This window comes from Vulpes lagopus, chromosome 6, assembly GCF_018345385.1.
Source record: "Vulpes lagopus strain Blue_001 chromosome 6, ASM1834538v1, whole genome shotgun sequence".
NCBI lineage: Eukaryota > Metazoa > Chordata > Mammalia > Carnivora > Canidae > Vulpes > Vulpes lagopus.
The window spans coordinates 39,760,022-39,784,052 of record NC_054829.1 but is presented as its reverse complement, the minus strand read 5'-3'; the positions used below and the strand labels follow the sequence as shown (position 1 = coordinate 39,784,052).

Sequence of the window (24,031 nt, the reverse complement as noted above, 5' to 3'; positions counted from 1 at the left end):
TAGAGTACCTACATGGCATACTGTGGTGAGCAGGCCAGTGTGGCCTGGACCATGTGTATGCTAGATTACACCTGTGCTTCTTGGTTGTCTGATAGGTCTTGCGGAATTTTGGAATTGGGCAGTTACTTCTTTTTTAGCATGGACCAGATATATAAATAACCCTCTTATTGCATTTACCAGACTGTACTTGATTTTACTGTATGTCTGTCTTTCTACCACACTGCAAGTTGCTCAGTGAAAACAAGGGCCTTCTTCTTCTCTACATATTTCCTCATACAGTGCGTAGCACACTAGCAGGCCCACACTCAGTAAATGTCCAAATGAGTGAATATTTCTAAATAAGGTAATAATGTACAGACACTTAAAAGCCTTGTAAAATGAAAATATTGGGTCAGTACAGGAAGAGATAGTTTTCAAACCGTAGTATGGTCATGGTCCTGTGTCAACCAGAATGTGGGTATTAGAACTATGTCCTTACTTTGCATGGCACCATGGTAACTGGGTTACAGTCAGGATGTTTTTCATTAACATGGTGCAGTTCAAAGTAAAGACTGCCTGTAGTGTTTTTTGCTTAAATGTTCAGATTTTGGATTTTGATTGAGCTCTATAAATACTCATATATTTACATAGTGTAAGAACTGATCTTTAGTTCTAGAAAGTTTAATTTCTTATTTACTCCTGATTAGTAACTTGATTATGTTGAAATTTAAAAGTGATGTTAGGGGATCCCTGGGTGGCTCAGTGGTTTGGCTCCTGCCTTTGGCCCAGGGCGTGGTCCTGGAGTCCCGGGATCGAGTCCTAGATTGGGCTCCTTGCATGGCGTCTGTTTCTCCCTCTGCCTGTGTCTTGCCTCACTCTCTCTCTCTCTATCATGAATAAATAAATAAAATCTTTAAAAAAAATAAATAAAAGTGATGTTAATATTTTGAAGAAGTTGTAGGGGAAATGAGTTTTCAATTTGAGCTAAACAGAATAAACTTAGATAAAGGAAATATTTCTTAAAAATTTCAGTTTTAGAGGTGACATATTTCAGAATAAAATTTTATTAGAAATAGTGGAGGCTATAGAGTTCTGGGAGGAAAACAGAGTTGAAAAGGACTTTATAAACCTGGAGTGTGCCTGGGTGGCTTGGTCTGTTGGGTGTCTGCCTTCGGCTCAGGTCATAATCAAGAGTCCTGCGATTGAGTCCCACTTCCAGCTTCCTGCTTAGCAGCGAGTCTGCTTCTCTCTCTGCCCCTACCTCTGCTTATGCACGTGTGCGCTCTCTCTCTTGCTCTGTCTCTCTCTAAGTAAAATCTTTAAGAAAAAGTAAACCTGGAACTGATCGTATTACAAATACAAATTCACCTGACTTATCTTTTGCATTATTTGGTCAATAGAGTGACAGTGTAACATAAGTATATTTCATTAAGCTCAGATCTGTGGAAAACAAAAGCAGTTCAGTCTTGAATCTGCATAGAGTTTGCTTACCTAGCTCTTCCTCTTACCTCATTTACCCTAAGAAATTCTTTTGCCTTCTTCTGTTGATGGCAGGTATATAAAGCACCTAGTACAAATTGGGACATATTACCAGCAAACCAACTCCTATGCTCTTCGCATTTCTGCCAACACTAGAACCAAACTCTTTAGTTTTCTCACTGTTATTTTATTTGGTGCATACATTTCAAATAAGGTATTGTGAAGTTTTAATTTTTTTCTTTAAGGTATGATGAATGGGTGAAGGCTGACAGGATAATCTGGCCTTTGGACAAAGGTGGACCAAAGAAAAAACAGAAGAAAAAAGCAAAAGTATGTATTTGCAATCATACCCTTTATGATAAGTATAGGTATTATTTATATTGTACTGCTTTTTTATAAATCCTTTTTTCTTATTGTAATAATCATCCTGATTCTTTTAAAGTAGTTGTGATTTTCTCTTATAACCCAGAAGCTAAAAAAGTAAAAAATGTAAACACATTATCATACTGTTTTAGGAAAGTTAAAAACCAGGGACTTTAAACTCAAACAGGGGCTATACAGAAAAAGGGTATAGACTTTAAACTCAAACAGGGGCTATACAGAAAAAGGGTAAAGCAGGGTTGATAGTGACAAAAAAGAGGATACATTCCTGATCAAGAGAGGGTGGAAGTCACCACTCTCCTGTGGGATGCCGGAATTTAGGATTTTTTAAGTCAACTCTCTGGAAAGCTAATACTATATTTTAAAACATACCTGCTGGCTAGTTGTACTCTCATCCACATCCTCGATTTTCAGCTTTTGCTATAGAGATTTCACCTAGTGTTTTGTCTGTTTCATAGTAGGTATCTTTCTTGTCCTCAGGGAGTAGTACAGAACAAGGGGGAGTGCTGAGTAGTTGTTCTCTCTAATGCATGGACTCTGGCTTTCACAATGTAATTGCAGTATTATAAGCTATAAACTCTCATTCATATAAATACAAACTGTGTTAGAAAACTACTTGCTTTTAATGTTTCTATAAGCACAAATTAAGAGTTGACATATAAAATATATAATCTTTTTGAGTTACGGTTCTCCTTGTTGAAATAGAATGTTCATTTTTTCTAAAGCACTGGCCTATCTCATACATTTTGTTGTTGTTACCCAGAATAAAGAAGACAGTGAAAAGGATGAAAAGAGGGATGAGGAGAGGCAGAAGTCAAAACGAGGACGGCCTCCTTTAAAATCTACACTTTCATCAAACATGCCATATGGTTTGTCTAAGCCTCCAAACACTGAAGGAAAATCAGGTACCAGAAGTGCTCGCAGCAATATGCCAGACAGCTCACCTCTGTCAAATGGAATGGAAGGTGCTCAATTTTGAGGATCGTTGGTTTTTTAAAAATCAGATTCATAGTCAGGTTTTTAATTTCATATAATTTAAACTACAAAATTTGATTTGAAGAAAGTACTTTAGTATATCATGTTTACTTAAAATTTAGTGATGTTTTACTTTAATTTGGGAATACTTTTCTTATCAGTATTATAAAAATACTCTGTTTAAAAGATGGGTTGACAAGTCATACATCCTACTATGTGCTACACTGTCCTTCAAAGCATACACGTGTCTCCTGTAATTCAGTGCTGTTCACATAGGATATTTCAACAAAGCTGAGACCAAAGTGTTCAAAAAGCACAAACTAATGTGGTATAGGCATGTTTTGTGATGAGTACAGGTGAACATATTCTATTTTGCTTTTAACTTTTTTCCCACTCTTTTACCTTTGTATGTTTTTCCATGTAATTTAAAATATTAAATTGTTGTCTTATATAAAATTAGCCCTCCCTTCAGACAAAAGTTATTCTGAACTACAGAATTGCCATTTGTCCATATGTTGTTTGGGAGTTAGAAAATGGCATGCTCCTTCCTCATTACTGCCATCTGCTGGAAAGTTGTCTTAATACACAAATGCAAGATGTCCAAGTGAAAGGGGTCTTTAGATAGCATGCACAAGGTACAAGTATATACATAGTATATACAAAATGTACAAGTATATACATAGTATATACAAAACTATACATAGTAGTCTTAGTCTTGCTCAAGTACCAGATAAAAGTTTTATTTTAATATGAGAACAAATGGATTTTAATGTTTTCATATGGAACAAATTTTGTATATGATAAAATCACAAAACCATACTACACCTTTTCACCAAAAAAATACATTTAAATTTGTCGTTTTGAACTTGTTTACAATGTGAGCACCACATGGGCAGAATTTTCATATTTTATAACTTCTATACAATCTTACAGCCCTACTTTAGTATTTGAAAAATTCTTTAACTTAAAGAGAATGATTTCTAAGAAGGTAGCTTGCCTATAATTTTATGTCTTTTAATCAGAAGAACATTTAAAGTTTTGGGATTTTAAAATGCTCATTTTGTACATCTTTTCAGAATTATTTCAAATAGAATGTCATATTCCTTTCTAGGGACACAAAATGGCCATCACATTTATTAATCAGTACCTGTTAGATCAAAGCACTTAATATATTAACTTAATATCTCAGTATTAGTCCTTTGATTTTTCTTTTAGATTTATTTATTTTAGAGTGCATGTAGTGGGAGGAGCAGAAGAAGAGAGAGAATCCCAAGCAGACTCCCTGCTGAATGTGGTTCTCAGTGTGTGTGGGGGGGCTTAATCTCATGACCCCAAGACCAAGATCATGATCCTATCTAAAATCAAGTGTGGGACACTCAACTGACTAAGCCACTCATGTGGCTCAGTCCTTTGATTTTTCTAAGGATAACTATCACCTAAATATGATACTAGTGAAAAATGCAAAATAGCTCTTTTATAGAATTGAGACAGTAATATTTTCAATGTATTTTTACATGGAGTTTGACATACCCCCCCCCCCACTCGTATTTTTGGCACAAATGTATGATTTATCGGAAATTTCTACAGGGAGGTATTCAGAGATACATGATTAAGAGTTCTCTTTGGTAGAATTTTTATTCTAAAATTACATTGGCAATTCAAAACCTGTGTAATGTAATTTTTTTTTTGCAGACTCTTGCTCATCTGATAGTGAAACAGAAGACCTTTTAGAAAAGAATTTGATGAATGAAGAACTTTCTCCTGATATTAAAGAACTAGAAAAAAATGAGAATTTAAATGATGATAAACTAGATGAAGAAAATCCAAAGATTGCTGCACATATTTTAAAAGAAAATGAAAGGACGCAAATGCAGCCTTTAGAAACACTGAATTTAGAAGTTGGAGAGAATGAACAAATAGTACAGATTTTTGGAAATAAAGTGGAACATGTAGAAGAAGTTAAGAAAGAAGCTGAAAAGTCTCCCAAAGGAAAGGGAAGACGAAGCAAAACAAAAGATCTTTCTTTAGAACTTATAAAGATTTCATCGTTTAGCCAAGATGAAGCAGGAAGTGAACCTCATATAGAAGCTCAAAGTCTAGAATTTTCTTCGTTAGACAGTAAAAACTTTTCTTCTACTACCGAAGATGACACTGACCAATGTGCGAAAGAAAAAAAGCTGAAACGGAAAATACTGGGACAGTCATCACCAGAGAAAAAAATAAGAATTGAGAATGGAATGGAAATGACAAACAGCATCTCTCAAGAAAAGACCAGTGACTGTGTTGCATCTGAGGGAATGAAAAATTTAAATTTTGAACAACATTTTGAAATAGAAAATGAAGGAATGCCATCATTAATTGCAGAGTCAAGCCAACGCATTCAAGAATTAACTAGTGAAAAATTTGACAGTCCAGCTGAAGAAACTGTAAATACTCCACTGAAAGAAGAGGAGGATGCAATGCCTCTGATTGGGCCTGAGACTCTGGTTTGCCATGAGGTCGATTTGGATGATCTGGATGAGAAGGAGAAGAGCAGCATTGAAGATGTGGTGGTGGAAAGCTCTGAGTCTAACTCTCTTGTTTCTGTGCCGCCAGCCCTCCCTCCTGTAGTACAGCATAGTTTTTCAGTGGCTTCACCACTAACCCTCAGCCAGGATGAGTCTCGGAGTATAAAAAGTGAGAGTGACATAACCATTGAAGTTGAGAGCATTGCTGAAGAATCTCAAGAAGGTCTCTGTGAGAGGGAATCAGCAAACGGGTTTGAAGCTAGTGTTGCCTCCAGTACCTGTAGTCTGATTGTTCAAGAAAGAGAGAACAGAGAGAAGGGTAAGGACTTTCTTGGAAGAATATCAGTCTCGTATGTTCAATCCTCAAATTAGTAAGTTAAGAATTTTAGGAAATCCTGAGCTAAAAAGTTCCCTCCCTTCTCCCCTTCCTCATATTCATTCTTTCCTTCCTACCGCCCCCTCTCCCTTAAAAAAAAAAGATGTATATATAGAAATACAAGTGGAGTAGACAGGTGCATAATTACAGCTGCTCTTGCCATGGCAGAGACTCAAGAGCAGAGTATGAACTGAGGTAGCTGGAGTTGTGGCAGAACAAGAGTTTAGGAAGTTTCTTCTCCTCTCTGACTCAGTTTTAGTTGAAAGGAGTTCAGCTGAAACTGTAACCAAAGGAGGCCTTATCCTTCCAGAAAAATCTCAAGGAGAAGTATTGCAAGCAGCAGTAGTATTTAGCATGAAAGTTGGAGATAAAAGTTCTTCTCCCAGAATATGGAGGCACCCAAGTTGTTCCAGATAACAAGGATTATTTTTTATTTAGAGATGGTGACATTCTCAGAAAGTATGTAGACTGAATAAATCGTTATTGAAATGGCATCATGTGAAGGTGCCCATTCTACTGAAGTTGTGAAATCTTTCATCATGTAAATAATTTCCATGTCTCCCTTTAATAAACTAATCATATCCAAAATAGATACATATTTTTTAAGTTGTTTCTTTTCCCTTGTTTTAGGTCAGAAAAGGCCAAGTGAGGGAAATAGTGGGTTAGTGGCAAAAAAGCAAAAGCGTACCCCAAAGCGAACGAGTGCTGTAGCCAAAAGTGAAAAGAACGGAACAGGTAGGTGCTTTCCAATGCTGGCTTTAGCATAATATTTTCAGCATTTTGTTGGCTTCATCATTTGTGTCAGTTTAAAAATAAATTTGGTTTAGGGATGTCTGGCTGGCTTACCTGGTAGATATGTGACTCTTAATCTCAAGACTTGTGAGTTCAAGCCCCATGTTGGGGGGTAGAACTTATTTAATAATTGTTTTGTAATGTTTGATTTATTATGTTCTGGAAATAGCAATTTTTCCACTAATTTTTAATCTGAAGAGGCTTGCCAATTTTATTTAGAGCTGAGATAGCTGTTTTTAATGCTTATTTCATTTGTATTTCTTATGTAAAGTGATTTAATATTGAGGAATGTATTTGAGAATCTTGAATAATAGGAAAGTAATATTTGTTCTAGTGGTAAAAGCAGATTAAGTTTACATTTCTGAATGGAATGGTTTAATCTAGAAAAGCTGATTTCTGAATAGTATGGTATTTTTAAAACAGACAAATAATAAAATTCTTATGGAAACAAACAAGGAACTTAGTAAAATCAGTATGAATTAGATTACATGAGAAAGACTTCTGTACAATAAGGAATAAAATTAAATTGTAGAACATAGTAGAAATAAACATCATTAATTTTGACAGTTTTATCTCCAAAACATGCCTTCATACAAGTCTGAATGGAAAATTCTAGGTTACAGTAGATACATATCCCATGGAGGGAGCATGTAATATATACAAGATAAAAGGCATTTCAAAGCAAAACCTTTGAACCATATATGAAGTTCTGAGTAGTCACATGTGGCCAGTGGCTGGACAATACAGATGTAGAGTATAGAGGAGGAGTGATGGGAAATGAGGATAGAGAAGTAGTAGGAATTATCAAGGGCAACTGAATAATATCCTAGTGTTTGGCAGATACGTTTGTCAAACGATCAAAGTGAACATCACCAGTAATGTGACAAATGGAAATCACATACTATTACAGCAGCACATCCGTGACATTCCTGTCGAAGATGCATAAATCAAATATAACCATGGGGAACCATCAACAAATTCAAACTGAAGGATATTCTATAAAATAACTGGTCTGTAATTTAAGAAATTGCAAAGATCATGAAAGTCAAAGAAAGAAACCATTTCAGATTAAAGGAGACTTATGAGACATGACAGTTAAATGCAGTATAGGATTCTGATTTGAATCCTCTTGCTACAAAAGACATTATTGGGACAAGTAGAGAGGATTAGGTGATAATATGTTTGTGCTCATTTTCTGATTGTGATTGTTGTATTGTAGTTCTCTAAGTGTGTGGTAGTTTTAAAAACATACCTACAAATCTTTTGATACTCTCCCCTTCAAGAGGCAAAGTGTAATTGCCTCCCCTTAAGTGTGGGCTGAATGAAGTGCTAGAGTATGACTTCAGAGAATAGGTCATAAAAGGCACTGCAGGTTCTTCCTTGCTCTCCCTTAAATTGCTTGGTCTGGGGAAAGCTAGCAGCCAAGGCCTGAGGACACAGCAGTCTGTATTCTACCTGGTAAGGAACTGAGGCCTCCTGCCAGAAGCCATTTGAGTGAACCATCTTGGAACCATAGCCATCAGCTCCAGTTAAGTTCAGAGACCACAGCATCAGCTAAAACCTTGACTGCAATATCCCAAGATTCCCTGAACCAGACCCCAGTACTCAGATACTGTGAGATACTAAACATTTGTAGTTTTAAACTAAGTTTGGGGCCAGTTTGCAGATAACTAACACAAAGAGAACGTTCTTGTTTGTAGAAAACGACACTGAAGTATTCAAGTATGGCTAGGCAGCTTAACCTTCAGATGGGTCAGAAAAACATTTTTTGGCAACTGTTCTATAAATTTCAAGATTGCCTAAAAAGTTAAAAAGATTAAAAAGGAAGAAAGAAATTGTCAGTTTTACTTTGGGGACAATATTTGACTGAATATTTGGCAAGGAGAAATGAATTAAAAGAGATGGGAAGTGAAATCACTAGGATTCAGTTATTAGTTACATATGAGGGACTGGTTAACGGATATGGGATACAGGAGTAGCAGCAGATTGTTGGAAGAGTAATTTAGGGAATATGGAGCTAGAGGTATACAGTATTAGGGGAATAGGAGCCTGGAGCTTAGAAGAGTCTGTTCTTAGAAGGTGGTTGTGTGAAGGATTGCAAGATGAGATTGCTATGGGAGAGATGAGATGAAAAGAAAAAACCAAGAGTAGAATTCTGTGAGAGATCTCTTTATGTGGGTACTGACTGATCAGTGGGCACTGATCAGTGGACTATGTGGGCACTGATCAAATCACTAAACACTAGTGGGTTTGAATACGAAAGAAGTTTCAAATGCTATAGAATATACGATAGGATTAAAATACATTCACTGAATTTGGTGAATTGTAAATGTTTGGACGCTAACAAGAGCAGAGGAATGTGATTAGAAGGTGTGGAAATCAGGATAACAAAGAATTTCTTTCAAGAAATTTCACTCTAAAGAGAAGGAAAGAGGTGCCAAATAAAAGGGGAAGTTTTCCTCCTTTTCCCTCCCTCCCTCGGGGTAGGAAAGATATAAGCATGTTGGTAGACCTGGGAAAAGAAGTTGAAGATAAAAGAAGATAGATAACCAATATTGGGATATTCCAGAGGAGCAGTGAGTGGATGGTTTTAAGAGTATAGCTGAAGAGATTAGTCTTCAAAAACATTCTCCTTTCTGAGCTTCTTGCAAATGTTAATAAAGACAGATAGATACAGATAGGGGAGGGGCTAGGAAATTGTGTGTAACACTCAAGTTTGCTTTTTCAGTAGAAGGCAAGGTTGGCTATTGAGAGAGTAAGCAAGTAGGGTGGAAGTAGGGTATAAGAGATTGGAAAAAAAAAAGTAAAACAATTCTGATTTGTTGTGAAGTGAAAAGCAAGACCATATCTAAGTACAAATTTGGTGAAGTACTATTTAGTCACTTTTGTTCTTATAAGCTTTATAAGAATCTTATAAACTTAAAATTCTTACAAATTTACAAACTTTAGCTTATTCTTTTTAGCAAAGTATTGAATAATATATTTGACCCTTGAACAGCATGGGTTTAAATTGTGCGGATCCACTTATACACATATTTTTACAGTACTGCAAATGTCTTTTCTCTTATGATTTTCTAACATTTTCTTTTCTGTAGCTTACTTTATTATAAGAATACAATCTATAATGTGTAGAACATACACAATATGCTTAATCAACTTTGTTATCTGTAAGGCTTCTGGTCAACAGTAGGCTATTAGTAATTAAGTTTTTGGGGAGTCAAAAGTAAATGCAGATTTTTGATTGCATAGAGGTCAGTGCCCCTGACCCTGATGTTGTTCAAGAATCAGCTATATGTAATTTTTAACCATTTCCCTATTGGTGGGCATATAGATTTCCATTTCTTTATTGCTAAGAAATTTGTTCATTTGTACACTTATTTCTGTAGGATACCAAAAAAGTGTAATAATAGCTGGGTCTGCTGCATTTTGATATTTGAGATTTTTGTCATTTATAATCTCTGAATCAATGTTTTCTTATTATAGGACAAAGCAGTGATAGTGAAGATCTTCCTGTCCTAGACAATTCAAGTAAATGTACACCAGTAAAGCATCTTAGTGTGTCTAAGCCACAGAAGCTTGCACGATCTCCTGCAAGAATTTCCCCTCACATCAAAGATGGGGAAAAAGATAAACACAGGGAAAAACATCCAAATTCATCCCCTAGGACATATAAATGGAGCTTTCAACTCAGTAAGTAGCTTTAGAAAACTTGAATGTATTTTGTAAAGTGGTATGTCAAAATAAGAAATAGTGATTACCAAATTCACTTATGTTGGCTTCCAAACACTATCTTATCAATAATCATTACTTATCATCTTAAGTCCAAATCCATATCTTTCCATCATAATACTAACCTGATAAATATTAACTAGAGAAAGATCTTTAGTAATGAAATAAGATGTGTAATGTACATATATCAATGAAACTGAAATACCCTTTCTAGTACTAACAGCCGGAAATAACCAATGAATGAAAAAATCATCAGTTCAAAGAAACTATTTGGATAAATAACTAGAATTATAGATCAGGGTCGTTGTGTATTGATGTTTTCTTGTGTTTTTCTGATCATTTAATTAATAATTAATTAATAATTAATACATTATAATACATATTTATTATTAAAAATTGGGGTATATATAGGAATCTTATTCATGAATTTAATTAAGGTCATCTCTTATTGATTTTAATTAATTAATAAGGAAAGTTTTAAATCAAAGCTTTTAATGATTTAGAAGTTGGAGTTTTGATAGAACTGCCATCTTTTCTCAGATAATTATTTTAAAAACCTAATTAACCTTTCTTTTCCTTTTTAGATGAATTAGATAATATGAACAGTACAGAGCGAATCTCTTTTCTCCAAGAAAAATTACAGGAAATCAGAAAATATTACATGTCTTTGAAGTCTGAAGTTGCAACCATAGACAGGAGGAGAAAAAGATTAAAAAAGAAAGACAGAGAAGGTAATTTGAGTTTAATTTTTCTTTCCCGTGTTTCAAATATATTCTGTTCTTAGAAGATTTAGGTTATTCTTTGAATATAGTACATATTTATTAACTGTTCTTAGATTTCTAATGTTACCTTCTTTGTGATATTGTTGAAATGAGGTCAACAACTGAATCAGGAGGAAACTCTTGAAAAGGACTATGAACTGTTTTACAAAATGTGTGATTTTGTTAAATGTCGTGGGTTCTCAAGAAGAGCTACTCCCTCTGAAATTCACTTTTTGCTCAACAAATGTTTACTGGCTACCTATTTACAGGCACTATATTTGTTATTATGAGATTCACCAAAATTAATGAGCATATGGTTTATTCTCAAAGTGATTTTCTGTCTGCAATCATAAATTATTTCCTAAGGAGCTCAACAACATTAATGCATTCATACTATGCACTAGGCCCTCTTCCAGGGGGTAGAAATAGATGAATGGACCTTGATCTCAAAGATATTAACTTCTAGCAGGAGGGTATGTTATGAGGGCCCCAAGAGTGATATTATCAAGTATAGGAGTTGGTGGAAGGAGAGATTACTTTGGATTAATCATGAAGAGAGAGTAGTGTCTGACTTAGACCTTAAAACTATGTAGGATTGACTTATAGTTAAACATCGCTATGTTCACAGCTACCCCATCTCCAAGCCCCACATAAAATAACAGGAAAGAAAATGAAAAGCCCTGTACCCACAAGAATAAGATAATGGGCTAGCAGATCACAGTAGATAAGAAATGTCAATAGAAAAAAAAAGTCAATAGATTCTCTCTTGGAAGCTGAGGAGGAGATGGACTACTTAGCAGAATGTAAAAACCTAATAAGCTTATTTATCCTTGCATTGGGACAAAACAAGAAATGAGCCAGTCCATACCACATCACTTTATCTCTGAAAGCAAGGATATAGGTGAGGCTAAAAATGGAGATTGGTTGAAAATGGAAGGAGAAATTGGATCCTTTTGCCCCATCCTGTGATACAAACTACCTTCTTCTGCAACTCTAGCAGAAAATAGAAAATTAACTTATTGGAGGGAGAGGGGAATTAATAGGCTAATAGACTCAGGGACACCAGCTATAGTTGAAAGTGAGGGTTAAGGGCAAAACCAGAAATAATGAGCCTGAGCAAAAGTTTACAATACTGAATGATGAGACCCCTATCCCTTTTCCAGCTGAAACTCTTATCCTCTTGGCTTCCTGAAAGCTGGCAACTAATAAGCTTATGCTCATTCTTGGGAGGAGACTGAAGGATTCCTCTGGAGAAGCTGGTCAACCCGAGGAACGAACTAACACAGATACCAACATTTAAAGGTTCCTGAACCAAAAAGCAAGATCCTTGCCAATCACTACATATGCATTGCCCATCATTGAAAAGCTCCTCGTATTTGCACACAGCTTCCAGTTAGCTTTTTTTGCTCCCTTCTTAAATATGGGAGCCACAAGACCAGACAGGGAAGGCTCTACAAAAAAGTTAGAAACCAAAGTAGAAAAAGAATAAAAAGGAACTTCTAAAGAACAGTGTACCATACAAAACACCAAACTAAAATTACTATACAGAGATACAGGAAAGATACTACAGTCTTGAAACAAAAATATGATAGTATTAATGCAATTCAGAGACCAGGAAGGACCTCTCAAAAATTAAAAATATGATAGCAGGAATTTTAAAAATGTAATAGAAGAGATAGCAAAGCTAAAGAAATCCCAGTAGATGGTCAAAAAGATAACAGGAAAAAATAACTAAGAGAAGCATAGGATCTGTTGAGATCTAACTTCTGAATCGCAGAATTTATAGAAAAAGAACACTGAATAAACACAGGAGAAAGTTGTCATCAAGTAGTATTTTAAGAAAAATTTCCAGAAATAAAGGATATGAATTAGAAGATTGAAAGGACTCTCACTGTAACATATCTAAAGAATGAGAGAGAAAAGTCACACCAAAGCACATTGTGAAATTTCAGAACACTATGGATAACAGGATTCTAAAAATTTACCATGTAAAGAAAGGCGTATCTAAAAAATAGGTGTCAGAACACCATCAAGTTTCTCATGTCAGATTTCTCAGTGGTAGCACTGGAAACTAGAAGCCAAACTAGAAAGTTCAGACAACATAGGATCCACAAAACAAGGAATCCCACTTAGCAAAGCAATAAAGAAAATGTCAAGTTGATGAATGGAAGCGATAGGATGACCACTGCATAGCAGGCCTAGAGAGCCAACTATTCCAGGAATAGGATGGACAGGAGGGAAGGCCTCCAGAAGAGCTAGCTCTTAAAAAGACAAAAAAAGGTAAAGTATGTGATGGGCTTGCCTATTTTGAAGGGGGTTTTCTGCCTGTTGCAGAGGGTTAGGGGATGAATTTTTGATAAAATGACCTGTATCATATATGATCTTGAATCATTCTAGTCCAAGTCCAGCAGTGTTAATTCCCAGGAATAAGATGGAGCAAATGGAAGATTAGGCTTTCCATTTGCTTTAACAACTGAAATAGCAAGAAGTCTTTACAGAGCTTTTAAACATGCAGTCAAATTAATAAACTGAAATTTCTTCAGAGCACCCTGAACTGCTTTAAGTTTCGTATAGGTGATAGGAGTTTCAGACAACTAAAAAGATTGTTTTATTAGTCTTCCCTTTTTTGTTTTAATTTTTTGTAGTATAAAGTGATTTATTAAAGTGAGACCCGCCATGTTAGAATTTGTAGTTAATGAGTTACATGTCACACTGGAGTACACCTATACACTGAGATACAAAAATTAAAAATTTAAATAGGAACAAATAGGCAAATGTTGGCAGGAGATAGACGAGCTTTGCAAAGAAAGAAAAAAAAAAAACCCAAAATGGCAAAGTTATGAAATGCATAGAGTAGTGACCCTTAATCTGTGTTACGTCCTCCTAGAGAGTTGTTAAAGTCTTATGAGGACTTTTTTTCCTTTTTTTTTTAAGATTTTATATTTTCTTAAGTAATCTCTATACCCAATGTAGGGCTCAAACTCATAACCTCAAGGGTTGCACCCTCTCCTTCCAGCTGAGCCATTGCAAGCCACCCAGTGAACACTTTCTTCTAATCACTTCCATTCTGATTCTGATTCCATCATGATTCTGACCTGACCTAGATAACTGCTGTTGCTTATGGGATGCTGTGTCCATTAGGTCTACTGGGGCAGGAAAAGGGTAGGAAGCTAGTGGATAGCTGGTTATAGGAAATTTTCTGGGATGAGTGAATTTTCTTAAAGTCCTAGAACCCAGAGACAAGGGAGGAATTTGCTATAGTGAGAATTTAAGCCAGGTTTACCTTGTTTTGGTTTTGGGGTGAGTTCCTTCCAGGGATCGTTCAAGTTAGGGTTTAAGAGTTTATCATCTCTTTAAATCTTTACATTTTAAGATGCCTTTTTTGAACTGAGTTATTTAACTGATGAGAGACTGATTCCAGTCAATTGAGCCAAACAATTTTTGCTGACAATGTTATTCCTAAATTTAGGCACCATTTAAGAGGATTGCAATTGAAATGAATAATAAGAAATTTATTTCTAATTTGCCAGTGGCTAGGTATCTTTGATAGTTTTTGGGTCTAATGTAGTTGTTTTGATTCTACAGTGTCTCATGCAGGAGCCTCCATGTCATCTGCTTCGTCAGACACTGGGATGAGTCCCTCATCATCATCTCCCCCACAAAATGTACTTGCTGTAGAATGCAGGTGATAAACGTTTTTCTCTGCCTTCCCAGCAGTTTGCTGCCATGGACATAAATCCTAAAACCCTGAAATACAACCACAGAAAGCACTCAACTGGTTTGACATTGCTAAGTATATCCTGTATACCTTTCCAGGCTGGACTGTATCTACTCCCCCCTCTTTTCTTTTTTTCTGTTGCAAAAAGTAAGTTGATTAATAATTGAAGGTTAGGCAGCCTGCCATATTTGTCTATAATTTTTCCTCTTTAATTTTTTTTCATTTTTTTGTGAAGATAGAAAAAGGGCACTTAGCAAATCTGAATTTGTATAATAAAGCTTTCAACTGTTATAGAAATCATAGACAAGCAAGTGCACATGAAAAACATCAAAATATTATCCAGCTGAATAGTGACTGCTGCACTTTCACTAAGATGTATTTGAACACTTGGTGAGTAGGGGGTTTATGTTGTGGGTTTTTTTTTTTTTATTGTTGTTGTTGTTTTTTATTTTTGTGGAAGCACTTGCTATTTAGAACTGCCAAAGTATATGTTCAGCAGTGTGCCCAGGCTTAAAGGTGTAAATGGGACAAAATAAATTGTGAAAGGAAGTGTAGTTGACTGAAAACTACAGTTGTAATAAGTCTTCCACTTTTTATAGGATTTTTGAGCACACAATTATGCAAATATTTTAATGTTTATTAATGTTTACAGTGGAATTGTGAATAAGTTTTCAGTGGACTATCTTATCCCTTGACAAAAATATTTTGTCTTTTTTCTATGTAATTTCAGAGTTTTTATTTTGTTACAAAAAGACAAAAATGAAATATATAACAACAATGAAGTTATTTAACAAGATTTCTAAAGCTGAAAATTTTGTGTAAAATAAGGTATTATCTTGCAACTTGTTAAATATATTTATTCAGACATTGGATGTTGTATTTTTATGTATTTTTTAAAATATTAATAAAATTGAAAAAAAGAAAATTCTAGGTTAATTCACTCTTTGGATGACAATAGCTCTCAGCTGTCCCTTTTACAGGAGGTTGCATCCAGTAGCTTTGCCTGTGTTGAAGGGAGTCTGTCTCAGTCCTTCAAACAGTTATAGAACTATAAATGGGCATCTGGATCATTAAAGTATGTCCTCGTTTAGAAACTTTGGCAGTCCTAGTATTTAAACTGTTCTGAGGATCAAATTTTTGGTTGCCCTTAAGATACTTTGTCATAGTTTTTTGTTTGCTATACTGCCGAATAAATTTCTATCTCCCAAAGTTGAGATGCAACAACTAAGTAAAGCAACTATGTATGCTGTGTCTGTGAATTGTTCCACAGACTGATATGTTTTGTAAATAAGTCCAAAATCATGTATTTAAAGCATTTTTGCCATATACATTATGTAAAAAGGTGATTTTTTAAAATCAGTTTTTAAATTCATGTTTGTACATTGAAAGGGGTTTTTTTTAAACCTCCTTTTCTGTGTTTAATATGCTGTAGAGTAATAACCTAGATGCTCTAGACTGTATATCAGGATCTGATTTACAAGAACAAAGTCAGAGCCAAACACTAGTGATGGCATAGCATTACTGAAATCATTGTTTCTTAATTTCATTTTACCACATTGTGAACTTGTGATTCAGATTCCTTCCATTTTCGCAGAGAATTAAAAAGAAAAAAGTACTCTTGTAAAATGCACTTTTCTGTCTTTTCTTTGCAAAGCAGAAGTATTTCAATGTAAAATAAAAATGGAGCTCAGTGGGCAGTATTAATAAAGGCCATGTTTTAAACATAGGCTTTATATTTTTAGTTTTCATTTAAGTGATTGTTTTTTTCCCAAGTGCCAGTAACTTACAGTTGGAAAATCAGACTTTGCAAAACAAGCATATTCAATATATTCGTCAGTCTTTACAATAAAATATTTCTAGTTCTTAATTATAAAAATGAAAAAAGCGTGTCATTCAAATCCATTTGGAACCAGGAGGAAACCTTAGATTCATATATCGATATTTTAATGATTTGCTTCAGTAGCAGTTCAGTAAATGAGATGGTAACTAATTATCAGCTTGAATACCATCCCTTCTAATCAATATAAATCTGGTAATGAAGTATTGGGACCTTTCTACAGTGGGCAAAATTATACTCAATGGGTATATGGACACTTAAAATCCTTTTATTTTGGAGACGGAGAGAATTACAAAAGTGAATACTGACTATTCAAATATTAGGCATATTTTGAATTTAGCAAAATTTTGGATAGTACTTACATGTGACTAAAAAAGTAAAAGTATAAAGACACTCTTCAATATCTAAAGTAGAAGGTCCTATCCATAACATCAGGTTCTTTGAAGATTATGGAGATTTGTTTCACTGTTCCACTGTGTGCTTTTATTGTTTGTTGTGTTTCTAATTTTCCGGTCCTTCACTAAGAAACATGTTTGTTCTTAGCATTTAATATTATGTCTTCTATGAGGTTGCTTTAAATTATGGAAATCCATATAGGTTAAACTATTAATTTGCTTATATATCTTTCTTATAAGTTTTAAAATATACCTTTCTTACAAGCCCTGTAATTTAACCTGTCAACACTGTGAAAACATTAAGCTATATTCAACCACACATAAAAACTTATTACCAGAATTCATTCATTAACCATTTATTGGTTATCTGCTAAGTACCAGGCACTGAGCTAAAGGCCTAGAAGTTACAGTAACGAACAGGACAGAAAAAGGTTCCTGTCTTTAGGCGGTGTATATTCTAATGAGGCATATGTTAAATATAACCAATGTGTTTCTTAACCACAGGTGTGACAAACATACTGAGTTATGGAGTGCCATGAGATCACGATACAGCAGCCCAGCCAGGAACTTGGAAGGCAAGGGTGGTCATGGCAGGCTTTACAAAGAAAGCAACAGTAAAACTGAGCCCCAGTGAGGATAATGAATGGGCTAAACAAAGGAGAGAGATGGGAGAGTAAAATGCTCCCTGGCACATGGGGCTCATAGGTAATGAGCCAGGGCAAGAATAGACTTGAGGCAGGACGGGCAGGAGCCTGGTCGTGCAGAGCCACTCATTTTGTAAATAATTCTTACAACTCATGTATTCAAAGCAGTTTTGCTACTTTAAATCCAAACACTGCACCTGCCCACCTCTGCCTCTTGTTCCTCTGTTTCCACCACTCTATCCCTACTTGTCCAGAGCCATCTCAGGAGCCACTTTTCCATGAGCCCTTTGCCAACTTACCATCACCATCTCCTTTTATGCTCTGATAGCATTTTCAATCTATTATTTACTTGACAACTCATCTTGTATTATGTTTACCTATGCATGTGTCTTTCTATCGTACTAAGGGTTAGTTCCTTAAGTATTTAATCATACTCAACAAAGTGCCTGATCCAACATCTAATAATACACAGTAAGATGGTCAAAAACTATGTTAAGGTGAGAAAAATTACTTTTGAAATGCTATTGTTTTTTTTACCAGTGATTCTTATGTACAAGCCAGACGTGTAGAAGTTGTTTTTGTGGTTCTTTCCAAAAGGTGATAATGATAAAATATCATTTAAAAAGTGAAAAGTAGGGATCCCTGGGTGGCTCAGCGGTTTAGCGCCTGCCTTTGGCCCAGGCGAGTCCCAGGATCGAGTCCCACGTCAGGCTCCTGGCATGGAGCCTGCTTCTCCTTCTGCCGGTGTCTCTGCCCCTCTCTTTCTCTCTCTTTCTATGCCTATCATGAATAAATAAATAAAATCTTAAAAAAAAAAAAAAAGTAGACCTGTTAAACTGTCTCATCCCCAACTCAAAGTATTCTTAAACTGATGGGTTTTTTTCCCTCCTTGTTTCTTCTTCCCTCTTCCATTACTCCACATGGTTACACAGATTTTTTTATCCTATTACGAAGACTACAATATGTGATGGCATTCATCATTAGTGGAGGTTGATGGACTCTTAAGATGGAGTCTGCGCTAATGGAGAATTTCTAATATATGCTTAGTGTTTTTACACAGTAGAAATTTTTTTTAGTAATTTATATTTCGTTACAACACCAAATGATGTTTTCCTTAAGCACAAAAAGCCTTTTTATATATTCATATTAGACCCATTATATCTTAAGTAGAAGGCCAGTGTTCATAATTTTAGAATTTACAGTTAACCTAATTATGAAGCTATCTTCATTTTGTAAACTTTATCACCAAAATTCATTTTGAAAAGTTCTATTGTGAAAAACTTAAAACTTCCATGTAAATATAATAAATGATTATTCTGCACAAGTAATTGGATTTCTTCTCAAGGCTAAGTTATATTAAAGAAGACTGATTTAACAGTCTCACCACTTCATGTTGCCAAATTTGGCAAATAAAAATCCAGGACATCCAGCTAAATTTTAATTTCAGACAGATAATTTTTTTTTTTAGTATAAGTATGTCCTATATAAAAATTATGTTATTTACATGATACTGAAATTTAACTAGATATCCTGTATTTCAGTTGCAAATCTTACAACTAGTTTCTTTTCCACTATATTCCAAGACATATTTATTATCCTCCAGAGAAGCTTTTTTTCAGTCCCCAAATCTTTATGGAGGATAAACTGCTAGTTTATCTTGGTTTCCAAGGATGAGTGGGCCTTGGCAGTCCATAAGTAATTTTTTCAATTAAATTTTCTGATGTAGTCGTTATCTCCAAGATTGGCCCTATAATAATAACTAAGCTTTTGATAAAATAGTTGTGAATGCACTCAGACTTCACTGGTGGTTTTTCTTTGATGGGGCACTTTTACCACCAAGTGGTAACTGCTCTCTGAAATTCTCTTGGATTCCTATCCAGACCTGCTCTCAAAAACCCTACCTAAGGGGATCCCTGGGTGGCTCAATGGTTTGGCACCTGCCTTCGGCCCAGGGCGTGATCCTGGAGTTCTGGAATTGAGTCCCACATTGGGCTCCCTGCGTGGAGCCTGCTTCTCCCTCTGCCTGTGTCCCTGCCCCGCCCCCCGCCCCCCCTCTGTGTTTCATGAATGGATAAAAATCTTAAAAAAAAAAAAAAAGCTAAATCTCTAACTCCCATTAAAATTAAAAACTAAGGCATTTTAATTATGAATAAAGCCACGATAAATAGACACATAAAGGCTTTTGTGTGGACATATATTTTCATTTCCCTTGGTAAACACCAGGAATAAGGTTGCTGGATTAAATACTGTACGATTTTCCATTCCCAGCAGCTATATGCAAGAATCAATCCAATTGCACTACATCCTTGTCAGCACTACATATATTCAGTTGAGCTTTTCTTTTTTAACCATTTTAATAGGTATGTAGTGGTATTTCATTGTGCTTTTAATTTGCATTTCCTTACTGATTAATGATGTCACACAGATCTGCTAATGTCTAGCAACCCAAGCATTAGAAAGTAAGTAAAGAAATGGGAACTCCCATGTTCTGCGTGCAAGTGTAAATTAATAGGTCTATTTTGGATTTAGCAATATCTAGTAAAGATGGTAGGGAACACCCCTTTGACCCAACAGTTCCATATACCCTAGAGAAAATCTTGTATATGCTGAAAGAGATCTGTATTAGATTATTCTTTGCAGGGGATCCCTTGGTGGCTCAGCAGTTTAGCGCCTGCCTTCAGCCCAGGGTGTGATCCTGGAGTCCCGGGATCGAGTCCCACATCGGGCTCCCTGAATGGAGCCTGCTTCTATCTCTATGTCTCTGTCTCTCTGTGTGTCTCTCATGAATAAGTAAATAAAAATTTTTTTTTTAAAAAAGATTATTCTTTGCAGCATGGTTTGTGCTGATCAAACATTTTAAATGCCCATGAAGAGAAGGATAAATTATGGCTAACTAATTGCAATACTACAGAGCAGTTAAAATGGGTGGACTAGAGCTTAATGTATCAACATGAATAAATTTCAAAAACAAATGAGTGAAAAAAAAGATGCCAAACAATACATACATCTCTACAAAATTTAAAGATGCAAAACAATACACTGGCTTTGTTTATGCAGCCATAAGTATAAAAACCTGAGTGTGAATGATGAACACCCAAATTCAGGAATGGTTTTGTCTGGAGAATAGGGAAAGGAACAGGGGAGGGTATATGGGGGCATTTATTCCCTCCTCCAAAAAAAAAAAAGAAAAAGAAAAGAAAAATGTAAAGCGAATATCACAAAATGCTAAGATTTGATAACTTGTTTATATTATTCTCAATCCTTTACTATATTTGACATATTTCATAATTAGGAAAAAAATCTAATGAACTACTGCACAGTAAGGTGAAGATAACTGATGGAACTGAATACCACTATCATTGAGTCAAGGTCCACACATATTATCTCAACCCTATGAGAAAAGCATTGCTATTTTATTTTGACACATAAGGAAAACAGTTCCAAATGGTCAAGGGAATAATAAGTAGAATTAGGATGCCAGCCCATTTCTTCTGGTTCCCAAGTCCAGTATTTGTTTCATTACAGTACTGTCCTAAGAAGCTACTGTTCCCTGAGAATAATGGTTGCATTTTTAACAAAGACATCATCATTTTAAATGACTATTAGAAAACTTATGGGTCTGGGATTCTCCTTTTTTTTTTTTTTTTTTTTTTTTGGGATTCTCCTTAATAAGACTTTATAAGCACTCTTTTTATAACTTGGCTAACTATTTGAACATGGCAAGTCATTTGACTTTTCTAAGTGTCAGTTTTCTTACCTATAAAGAAAGTTTAGATTCTGAAATTCTGCTTTTAATGATTAATCTCAATTTGAGACATTTAAATGGTTTTAAATCTATTTTTTTGAGTGGGTAATACATCTATATGGTTCAAAACAGAAAGGACACAAGGCTACATGACCATCTCCCACCTCCGTGCCTTACTTTCCCTTTCTCGGAGGCAACCAATGTTACCAGTTATCCTTCTGAAAACATTTATGCTTCCTGATTATTTTTACAGCTACGTAGTATTCTACTATATCAATGTACCACAATTTGTTTATCTAGGCCTAAAATGAAGGACATTGTGGTTAGTTCTCATTTTTATTATAAACAGTGCTGCAACTAATAGCCTTATACTAGAACTCAAGTTTCATGAGGTCAGTGTTTGTTTTTTTTTTTTTTTTCAGTCTGGTGAAAGCAATGAGAAATTGCTGCTTTTTTCCTACTGAGGTATGTCATGACCTTTTTGTGGTTCCTTTGACCAGAAATTTTAAGATCTTCCTGCTAATATAGAAATAATAAGCCCAATATTTTTAAGTGGGGAGTATAAATAGAAACACTGTTTTTAACAATTTACCTAAGCCAATTTATGTACCCTTTTTCCTCTAACATCTGAATATTTCTCAAATACCTTTTGAAACACTGATGTTATTAAATTAGAAATTTTTACTGTAATGACTTTGGGTAATTGTTTTCAGATTACACTTTATGTGACCTTCATTTCTTACTGTTAGAATTTGTATTCTTTTATCACAAGTAGCTAGTTTAATATCCCAAGATTTCTGACATAGTTTTATTACACTTTCTCTGATTCACCATGTCTTCAGCCACCATCTATTTTCCTTATTGTCTCAAGATTCTCTCCCTCCTCAATGCTAGCTGCCTGCCTCACCTCCCTTTATTAGCCTTCCCTTGGGTCATATATCCTCAAGCATTTAATCTGGCCTCTGGAGATTCTGCTCAGTTATATCTTATCAGTACTAAAGTAATGACATAAGTAAGGGATAAGGAAATGGCTGGTATCTAAAAGAAAGTCGTAATATTAAAATGACTTTACATCCAGAAATCAGTGGTTCTTTTTTTCATTCAAGTCCTATCAGTATATGTACTGCCCTAGTAGAATAGGATTTTAGCACAACAGACTCAATTTGACAGTAAGAGTCTCCAAAAATAAAGATCTAGTTCTTTGAGATCTGTAAAATTGACAAGCCTCTAGCCAAACTGATTAAGAAACAGAGAAGACACAAATTACCAGTATCAGGAATGAGAGAAGTGACATCACTAGAAGATTGTATCCATACCTATTAAAGGGATAAAAAGGAAATATCACAAACATCTTTAAGCCAATGAATTCAACAACTTAGATGAAGTGGGAAAATGCACTAAAGACACATTAACAAAGCTCACTAAAATAAAAATAGATAAGCTGAATAACCCTGTATCTATTAAAGGAATGGAATTAAAGTTATAAACCTTCAACAAAGAAAACTCCAGGTCCAACTACCTTCACTTTCAAGTTTAAGAAAGGACAATACTACTAAATGTCTACAGAAGAAATACTTAATTTTATACTAATTTATAATTTATATTTATACTAAATTATACTTAACTAATTTATAATTTAATTTATACTAAATTAAATACTAATTTAAGTAATTCTACTTAAAGTCATTGAAGCGGAGGGAATCTTCCAACTCATGCAATGAGGCCAGTATGACTCTGAAACCAAAAACAAAGACATTGGGCAGCTCGGGTGGCTCAGCAGTTTGGCGCCTGCCTTTGGCCCAGGGCCTGCCTGATCCTGGAGACTTGGGACTGAGTCCCATGTTGGGCTCCCTGCATGGAGCCTGCTTCTCCCTCTGCCTGTGTCTCTGCCTCTCTCTCTGTGTCTCTCATGAATGAATAATAAAATCTTAAAAAAAAAAAAAAACTAAGTTGGAGGCCTAACGCTACCAGATTTCAAGAATTATTATGAAGCTAACACCAATAAAAACAACATTTTGTTCAAATAGAGCAATTAAACACAGCAGATCAGAAATAAGCCCCCACATATGTGGACAATAGGTTTTTGATAAAGGCACAAAGACAACATAATGAAAAAAGGATAGCCTTCTAAAGAAATGATATTGGAACAACTGGACAACCGTATGCAAAATAACAAAAAAGAACTTGGACCCATACTTTACACCACATACAAAAATTAAAAATGACACAAAACCTGACACTATAAACTTCTAAAGGGAAATAGGAGGAGATCTTATGCCTAATTGGGTTAGGCAAAGATTTCTTATACGCAATATCAAAAGCACAATCCATAAAGGAGCAAATTGATAAATTGTGCTTCATCAAAATGAAAAAATTTGGCTCTTTAAAAGACATTACTGAAAGATAAAGACTGGGGGAGAAAATATTTGCAAACCATTATCTCAGATAAAGGACTTATATCCAGAGTATATATAAAGAACTCTCAAAGTCAACAATAAAAAAAAATGCAATTAAAAGAAATAGACTAAAGATTTGAACATACATCTATGGTGTAAACAGTGGTCAAGAGAATGAGGAGACAAGCCACAAACTAGAAAATATTTATAAAAGACGTACTTGATAAAGGACTATTTTAGCATTTAGGTTGCTAAAATACCATAAATTCAGTGACTCATAAACATTTATTTCTCATGGTTCTGGAGCCTGGGAAGTC

The 24,031-nt window shown here is 35.0% G+C and overlaps 1 protein-coding gene and 1 pseudogene across 4 annotated transcripts in view; both read left to right on the top strand.

Annotated features, from left to right (window-relative positions):
* The window catches only part of ARID4A (AT-rich interaction domain 4A), a 67,086-nt gene extending 50,667 nt beyond the window's left edge, over positions 1–16,419 (top strand). For 2 of the 4 annotated variants that reach the window (XM_041758021.1, XM_041758022.1), the window contains exons 18-24: positions 1,704–1,788; positions 2,603–2,804; positions 4,507–5,640; positions 6,328–6,432; positions 9,973–10,179; positions 10,803–10,949; positions 14,565–16,419. In XM_041758021.1, coding sequence (XP_041613955.1) covers positions 1,704–1,788; positions 2,603–2,804; positions 4,507–5,640; positions 6,328–6,432; positions 9,973–10,179; positions 10,803–10,949; positions 14,565–14,668 — 1,984 coding nt within the window. In that variant the 3' untranslated portion in view covers positions 14,669–16,419. Of the gene's footprint in view, positions 1–1,703; positions 1,789–2,602; positions 2,805–4,506; positions 5,641–6,327; positions 6,433–9,972; positions 10,180–10,802; positions 10,950–12,142; positions 14,545–14,564 lie in introns of those variants that run through there. The other 2 variants (XM_041758023.1, XM_041758024.1) reach the window with 2 other exon arrangements.
* LOC121493284 lies at positions 5,674–6,282 on the top strand (annotated as a pseudogene).
* Positions 16,420–24,031: the final 7,612 nt, after the last annotated feature.